Here is a 9293-nt window from a genome sequence, read left to right as displayed (position 1 = left end):
ACTGACAACCTAAGAGTGTCGGGGGCAACGATCCCATCAAGAGTCGGCGAATAGTATCATGGATTCTTTCCTCTCCCTTATTGAAGATCCTTAAGGTAGGAGATACTATTCTAATAATTTTACTTTGTATCCCTCGTTTAAGCACACATAAGCAATGTCGTCATCGCCCTCGCCACCTAGACCCTAGACTCATCCTAGTCCGGTGATCCATATGCCGCATTAACAAATTTCCCCAATTGTCAAGAGGATTTGAGTGTAATATCCAAATTCAAATCCCGGTGCACTGCGTCTCACTGTAGGTTAAGTCATTGTGAGAATTTCATTGTTGATTTAATTAAAGAAGCATGAACTACGTCTCGGTGCATCCTTATGTCTAGTGTCTTAATCAGTGTATCAATCAGGATCAAGTGTTAAGTTTCATTATTTATTTGAAAATTAGGTGGATGAACGCTCACCTAGGGTATGCTCCTAAAATCTAGGAAATCTATGCTGAGAATTAGGTGGACGGACTCTCACCTAGGGTGTGCTCCTAAAATCTAGGAAGATTACACTTTAACTTGTATTTAAAGTGATTTAAAGTGTTATACCCCCAATTAAGTGTTTTTTTTTTCAACTAATTCTCAAATTTCTAAATGTCTTCCAAATAATTAAATCAGAAAATCTCTTTTTTTTTACTTAATCATTTAACAAAGATACCAAACAAACGAAAAGAAAATGTTGATCCACTTTCAAAACTAACCAATCAAAAGAGAAAAGAGCAAGCGAATCAACCTAAAAACGTTTAAAATCTTTCAACAACTGTAATTAAATACTCTCGAGAAGAGTACTTAAGTTTGTTCCAAGACAGTGCACAAAATCAGCCCTAATCAACACATAAAGTGACTCCAAAACAGCGATCAAAATCAGTCCAAACCAGTACCTATAGTGGCTCCAAAACAGTGCCCAAAATCAGCTCAAACTGGCACCTAAAGTGGCTCCAAAACAATGCATAAAAATAAGACCTTAAATTCGCCTCAAAACATTGTGTAAGCCTCTCCAAATCAGCAAGCAAAAACATCCCAAAATAGTTTCGAAATTGCTCCAAAATGGTGACCAAATTATTTCCAAAACAGCATATAAATCCTAAGCTTGAAAAGATACATTTCACGTTAAGAAATAGAAGTACCACTTACGTAGAATTAAAAATCAGAGTGGTGTAACTATAAAGCTTAGGTTCCACATATGCAGAGAATATAAGCATTGTATGGTATGCATGTAAAAATTGAAGCCAATGTGATAGATATGCAAGCACATAGCAATTGAGTGGCATGTATGTAAAACAAAACTTAGGTATTAGGCATACAAGTACATATGATTGACATACAAGCTGATTCTAAGACTTGGTTGCTGGATATGTAAATACATGAGGGTTATATGATATGTATATAAACTTCTCGTAATTGAAATATTTAAATCCTGTGTGCAGATCTTCAACCTTCACTCATTCATCAATATGTATTTCTCATGGATAAGATTCTAGTAGAAAGAAGCATGCTGGGCAATAATGAGGCCACAATTCAATTCTTCATAATTTCTTGGGTTGAGATAATAATGTAACAGTGAAATTCAAATGTTCAAATATTAATTTTAAAGCACAAACATAAAAAGAATATCTTCCAGTTTCAGTAATGGGTCTAAGGAGCCACAAGTGAATTCAGTGGGTATGTACGTAAATCTTCCTAACTCTTGTATGGCCTATATTGTATAAATAAAATGAGCAAGTATAGAAATAAAACAAGACTGCGTTACCCAATTACTGTAATTGTTGAGGTTTTGTACTCCAAACGTTTAAAAAGCTCGAAGAAGTTCAGTGTTCCTCCTACCTCCAATGCGAGTGAGGGAGGGTCAGCCGAGTGATCCTGGTCGAGAGAAAGATAGGAGTCCAGCGAGAGGGAGCCGTTTGGTCTGGTGAGATGGCAAGCTGAGCGGGGTCTGGTCGCGAAGAAAAGGGCAGAGGCGAGCAGGGTTTCGATGCGCTGAAGAGGGAGTTGAGCAGATGAGGGGGAGACCGAATGCGGGAGAGCTGTTTCGTTCAGGGGAGAGAGAAGCAGGTGAGCAGACTCGGCGCAGAGAGGAGGCGAGCGGGTGAAAGCTTCGATACAAAGAGGAGTCTGTCGAGTGAGGGAGGCGAGCAGGAGTTTCTGGAGAGCGAGCAGTGCAGAGGGAAGGAGTCGAATGCAGAGAGAGTTTCGGCGTGGGGAAGGAGGCAGGGCGAACGAACGAAAAGAAGAATCGGGGAGGAGCAGCTTTGGGGTCGCAGAGGAGTGGTCGGGTCGGGCGGCTGTTCGGCGTGATGAGAGGATGAGGCGAGGTTTTCGGCAGCGAAAGGGGGAGTTGAGCGAAGGTTTTAGATGGAATGGGATCGAGCAGTTTCGATGCCGCAAGGAGGAGGCGAATCAGAAGGATGAGGCAGGCGAGGGTTTCGATGGAATCGAATGAAGCTTCTCCTACGTAAGGAAGAAGAGCGAAGGCTTTCGGTGTGGAGAGTACCGATCTTCGGTCGAGCAACAGGGGAAGGAGATCGAGCGGGGAGTATTCAGTCGAGTGCGAGTAGTGAGGCCAGGGTCTCTGTCGAGCGAGATCGAGGAGAAGCAAGACCAGGCGCTCGGGAATGGGCAGAGGAGGAAGCCTCGCCGAGGAAGAATGCGCTCTCTCCTTTTTTAGAATAGCAGCCGGGCCAAATTTAATCGAAGGAGCGGTTCGATAGCCGTTGTGCGAAGCAATTGGCGGGAGATTGAATGTTTTCCTTTTTGGCAGCCAACTTAATTGGAAAAGCTTTATGGGGGAGATTAAATGAGAAATTTGAAATTTAAATTTTGAATTTTGAAATTTCTGAGCTGAAGTGACTAGCCCGTGCAGCCTGAATTGAACCCGGGTCGGACCTGGGCGGAGTCCGGGCTAGCACACCGCTAATAAAAGAAATGTGCATCGATTTTCGTGCAGTTCGCGCGAGTGTGGAACCACAACAATATGGGTGTCTTTCCTAGCTAAAGTCGACATCCTGGAAGCATCCGTGCGGTCCGTTTCGTCATCCGGGGTCGTCCGGACGAGTTTGCCGACGGGCGAGTCGATTCAAGTCAAAGTCGTGTGTGGTGCAGTGAGTGTATGAATTGCGGCGTTCGTGAGTAACCGAGTCACAAAGGATTCACCTATGGTCATCTGATCCTATGGGAACTCATTTTCGGGCCCTCTAAATGTTGGTCTTTAGCCCTTGCAACTAGAAGTTGAGTGCTTGGAACCACTCATGCGAGTTCTTCACAAAAATGAGTCAAGAAGTGGCTTGAAGTTCTACGGGAGGTAGGCTCCATTGCTAGTCCGCTAGGATGGTCAATAAGAACTTCTAAAGCTAGATCTTAGGTTCTAAGAGTAGGAGACTAAGACCTCACTAAAAATGAGGTCAATAGTTATATATGCAACAATCATAGGAAACCCCAAGCAATGCAAAACAGATAAAGTAGCATAACGATAATAAAGACATAAAATTGATTTATGCTTTAGTTTTGTGCCTCTTGGTAGCCTCATCGATTTGCCCGCTGTTTGAATTCAAATCTTAATAAATTATAGCTTTATTCAAGCAAATAAAAGCTTGTAGAAAAATTATTTGATATTCCCTAATTAAACAATTATCTTATGAAATTTTTATGAATTTTAGAATCAATTAAACGATTTTAAAAGGAAGCAAATAAAAAAATTACTTAATCGGTTGGATCCTACCCGTTACTACTTCTCTCCTTTATCCCTGACCCAAAATTTCCATCGGAACCCAAACCGCCCCAACCAAATCTATCTCAACTCTTTACTTGTTGTCACCTCCCCCACCCTATTCCAACTTCTCAGGGCATGCCGCACACCATTAGGTATATAACTTGCCTCTCCAGCATCCACAAGCACTCCTCAGTCACTATCCCAAAAGGTTATAAACACGTCCCTCTTTCCATATGGAAGAGTTGTCATAAAACGCAAACAAATTATTTCTTAGATGACACATTGAAAAATCATACTCATCAATCTTAGGCCCAACCGGAATTTAAAGGCTACCAACCACACATTCGATCTTAGAATCATCCATAGCTCGAAGACCTTAGCACTATCAACCTTAGATATAGCCTGAGCTTAACCGTCTGCTGTTGATGTCAATCCAAATCAAAGAAGAGAATAACTCATTAACGGATCCATACAATTGAACTCACAATGAACCACAGGTCATTAGCAAGTACTGATCAACATCATTGACTTGGGTTTCTAGCACCTGTAAGAAACTTAGCACCTCCAATAGGATATTAAAGGTTGGCAGGGTAGTAATGTCGTGTTCAAAATCTAATAGCAAAGGCAAAATGATAATGGTCAACTTGGCTTGTTTATAATCCACAAAGAGACCGTGGATGGTTTAGTAGAACCCCATTCACCAAGCCAAAAGGCCATCATGTTTGCCGTTAAGCCTCATAAAATGATAAAATCAAATGAGAAAAATGAATATATACATATATGAATTATATATATAAATTCAAAATGACTGATTAGCCAATCATAAGCTAATAAGCAGCTGCCCAAACAGAAAATTCAGCTGTTAAATGTTATATTTTCCATACACTTTTAGTAATAGAACTCAGTTTTTATTATGGAAATCAATATCAAAAGACTACAATCCAAGGAGTACTAGCAAAATAGTCCATGACACCTTGGTTAGGAGGGCTATCACAAAAATTCTATTAAAATCCCCAAAACTAGCCAAAAACCCAGAAAACTACTAGAGATGTCTTTAAGATCATGCCACAAGTCATTTCTCAAACTATGGAAATAGCTAGCACAAATAATAGTAGCAAATATATTTAATGAATTAAAGCTGCTCCTAACATTAAGAAACAGACTTGTAGAGAAAATTAACTCACACTAGAAAAATTTCTTTCAAAAGAATTAAAAAGAGAACCTTGAAAGATAACTTTATGTTTTAGGTTGCTAGACTTGTCATGGGTTCTCTAATATCAAAAATATTAATTTTATGAATTAATATAAGTTTCATAATTCTCTTCTCGGTAAGTCTCTTGTAACCCATCCAACCTTCTAAATAAGAGGCTAAACATTAGGGTTTGGAGTCGGTTTACCTAGGATCTAGCCTAAAAAGAGGCCAAGAGATCACAATTAAACTATAATGTGCACGCACCTACCCATCCATGCACGTGCGTACACGCTTCTATATATATAGTATTTTAACTTTCCTATAAAAATTTAAAACATCATATTATATCTACTCAAAATAAGAACTATATTTCACATTACAAATATATTGTTTTAATTTAATAAAGCATAACAATCACGACAATTATGAGCAACAACTATGGATCTAATAATTACAAATATTTATAGAATACAAAAACACGGCATAGGCAAATTCAAGCTTCATACAAACAAACACAAAAAATCAGAGAATGCACATTTAAGATCCAAATACTTCATCAATATATACCAGGGAAACCTAAATTAGAAGGAAAAAAAAAACTTAGAAGTTAGAATTCAAAGAGAATATACCCAAAAAAATTTGAATGCACAAATACATACAAAATTAGAAAATTATATCATGATCTTTAAATTTGAGCTATATAGGGAGAGCAACTAAACATTCTAAGTTGAAGGAGCGAATGAGGCAGTATGGCTCCCATATTAACCTAAACTCACTAAAAGAAAATTATATCATACCCTAAAATACTATAGGTCATCTAACAGGATACTGCTTCAAATGCCAATTATACACTCTTGAAAATGAAACTTACACTTACAATAGAAACTCAACATGCTAAACATTTTGACATTCAATTAGAGTGCAAATTAGAACAAACAAAAGAATCATCAGATGACCCTAAATCATCAGGAGGTTAGTAACAAAAATTGGATCCTTAAATAAATCAATCAACTCTTCTAAATTATTGATGTCATACCAACTCATCCATTAGCATATAGAACTAAATTTCTAAACCACTATGAATGCTCTATTTCGATGAAATGATAGGCCTTCCACATTATCATATTTGTCAAATGGATGTCATAATTAAACTAACAAATGTCATTGGATATTTGAAGTACTGTGATACAAAAGACTATTTGTGTTTGGTTCTCTTTTCTCCCCATCCTATGTCGAGCAAGTGTGTGTGTATGATCTCCAACCTCCATTTCATACCACATGGCCACCTGTTTTTTACCATATTGCTTTATAATCTACAAGTGCCTAAAGCAAATAAAAGTTTAATTGATCAAGCCCAAATTAAACAAAGACTTACAAAATATAACTACGTGATTAATATTTGATCCAACTTGCAATTTTCCCTTAATCAGCTTCTATAGCTTCAACCACTCAATAAGCCAATTTTCCTTGGACGACATGATGTACATATTACGTATGAAAACTGTTTAATAGAAAAGAACTATTGTAGACTGAAAGCTTCTGATGATCATCATCATCATTAGCCTTCTTCATACTATTTGGGTTTGGCCTTTTAAACCTCTAATTCTTCATTTATTCCTGTTGAGTGCTATATAAAGTGTTAATTTTATTCTGCACAAATCTTTTTTAACAACTTTTATCTATATTACCTTAGGTCTAATAATTTTTCTTTCTAATCTTTAGACAATAATTTTATCTACCCATCTAAATGGCACAATTTCTAGCATTTGTCATACATGTACAAACCACCTAACTCTAAAGTCAACTACCTTATATTTATATATGATAGTTTCAATCTCTCAAGGATATAAGTATTCCAAGATTTATCTATTCCTAATTTTGCCACAAATTCATCTTAATAGTCATTTTTTTGACACAATCAACATAGTTATCAAGAATTTTTTATTTCCCGATGCTTGTATATACAAAATAGCGGGCTTACTTGTAACTTTTAAAAATTTACTATGAAGGGTTAGTTTGGAGTCACTATAAATAAAAATTATTGTAGAACTAGAATAAGAAAAAAAAAACTTCTTGAAAGTTATTGAAAATATTATAAGTTTTTTCTTCTGAAAATTTTGAACACCAGCTTTCTCATAGTTCCATGCACCAACGAATCTAGTTGAAAGAAACTATTTTTAACCATAAAAATTTCTGGAAAAAAAAAATTAATAGCTAACATATGCATGGTGACAATCTAAAAGGCAAAGCAATGAAAAATCTATCCCAAACAAATCCAAGTATTTGAGAGATTCTATAACAACATATTACTCTTGAGATACATTCATATTTAGCTACTTAGCCATAACTTCAGAAATTAAATCTTCATCCATATCCCCCGTTTTATATAAAAAATCAAAGATACTTAAAACTAGAACAATTAGGTATCACTTTATCTTCTAACAGAATTGACAGTTAATTTTTAATATCACACTCACTAAAATTTGATATCATATATTTAATCTTTTTTCCTTTAATTAGAAGAGAAAAAAAAATTCAAGTTTTGATTTGATCTCAGAAACCAAAAAAAAAAAAACTAATTAACTCATTTTTATGGGAAGCCCAGCTAAACTTGTTGATGATAAATTACTTCATTTTTTGTTTCTATAATTTACTATTTTGCCTTACATAATGCTATTTTAAAGAAATATAACTCACGTTAAGACTAAATAGGTCACAAATAGGTCTGAACCATATAATTAGCTCAAAAGAGGTATTAAATATCCAAGTGTTGGCTTAGCTCCTCTCTTAAAATATATAGTAGTTATTGATTAATGTTACTAATTCTTGAAAAATCTAAATGAGAATTATTAAAATTTGCAGTGTTTCAAGATCTTTATTGTCTAATAATGGCAATTACACAAGTCCTATATTATTGTAACAATGACTAAAGAGGTAATCTTAATAATAAAATTTAGAAAAATATTAGACTTTGAATGTTACAAAAAGTAGTTTCTAACTTACTTTAGACGCAATCAAGAAATTCTAATAAATTAGAATTCAATACATTAACTTTATTCTACATTCCATAATTACATGCAGTATGAACGCTTGTAGCAAAACAGCTACAGAAAAACTATAATACATTGTATTTATTTTATTCTTTATCCTTAAAACAGATGTGTTGAATACATGCAATCAAACAGCCCCTGCATGGAAAGGCTTAAATCCTTAAAGAATATAGACACAAATGAGAAGTCTCATAACAAAAATCATTTTTTATTAACATAAAAGCTTCATATCACACTGTTGCCTTCAAAACTCAGTTTCTATGCACATATGCCTTGTAAATGTTAAAACAGTGGCATGTACAAAACATTAACAATGAAACAAACAAGAGGCTTAACCAGCACAAGGAGAATGAGGGGAAGACGAAGTGGGGGCACTATGAGTTGGGAGGCGCAGTGAACGAGGACGAGAAAGAGAAAGTATGGAGTATGGCACATCTTGGGACATCTAAATCATTGTTTAGAAATCCTCCTTTCCATAAACCAAAATAAAAAGAAGAAACTTTCAATATTCGCTATCACTAATAGCATCAACATTATAAATCGCCAATTCACTCATCCCCGCCAATTTAGAGAAGAAACTAGACAATGAGGACACATTTTCAGGCCATAAATAATGGAAGATCTTAAATTTAAAACCCAGTTTCTTCAGTAACTCGCAATAATTGAACTCAGATTATTATAAGAGCAAGCAAAATAAGAGATGGCCCATTAAACCTGGAATAACAACTAGAAGCCCGTCGATTTCTCCTTAAACATAACAAAAATTCTCAAATACCAAGATCAGACAATTCAGATTCATGCGGAAAAAGAAGAGGATTTGCTCTCACCAAACCGCCGCCAGGAACGGGAAACGGCGCTGAGTCTCACAAGATCAGCGGGATCTTCAAGAAATAAGAGCACGCTGGAGGCAGTATCCGGTCCCAACCATTCCACGAAATCAAGGCAAAACGCCATGCCGTACAACCTTTTTTTCACAACAAGATGAAGAACAGGATTAAGAAAACGTAACGAATAATTCTTCCAAAAACCTCACTGATTGCCGTTAAAAACACTCTGCGAAGGGGAAATGAGAGGAAAGGAACGGAATTGGAAGCCTTTTTACCTCGAAAAACCTGCGAGCGAGATTTCGAGTGAGAGACTACTGAAGAGCTGAAAGGGACGCTGCTAACCGACTGGCGAAAGGCGCCGGTGGGTGCCGCTCCGTCCGTCGGTCCGTCGTATATTTGCAAGGTTTACAGATATGCTACTCAATTCTTTATGTATTTATATATCTAATAAATAAACTTCAATATATATATATATATATA

General features: G+C 36.3%; 1 protein-coding gene across 1 annotated transcript in view; it reads right to left on the bottom strand.

Annotated features, from left to right (window-relative positions):
• LOC110018095 (F-box protein At4g00755-like) overlaps positions 1-9237 on the bottom strand; it is a gene marked incomplete at its 3' end in the record, with an annotated part of 11819 nt that extends 2582 nt beyond the window's left edge. Inside the window, 2 exon segments of the mRNA XM_020715336.1 lie at positions 8814-8950; positions 9089-9237. Of these exon segments, the coding sequence (XP_020570995.1) occupies positions 8814-8940 (127 nt within the window).
• Between the last annotated feature and the right edge of the window lie 56 nt (positions 9238-9293).

Source organism: Phalaenopsis equestris, unplaced genomic scaffold (assembly GCF_001263595.1).
Source record: "Phalaenopsis equestris unplaced genomic scaffold, ASM126359v1 Scaffold000002, whole genome shotgun sequence".
Classification (NCBI taxonomy): domain Eukaryota; kingdom Viridiplantae; phylum Streptophyta; class Magnoliopsida; order Asparagales; family Orchidaceae; genus Phalaenopsis; species Phalaenopsis equestris.
The sequence above is the reverse complement of the archived record's forward strand: the minus strand, read 5'-3'. Positions and strand labels throughout refer to the sequence as shown.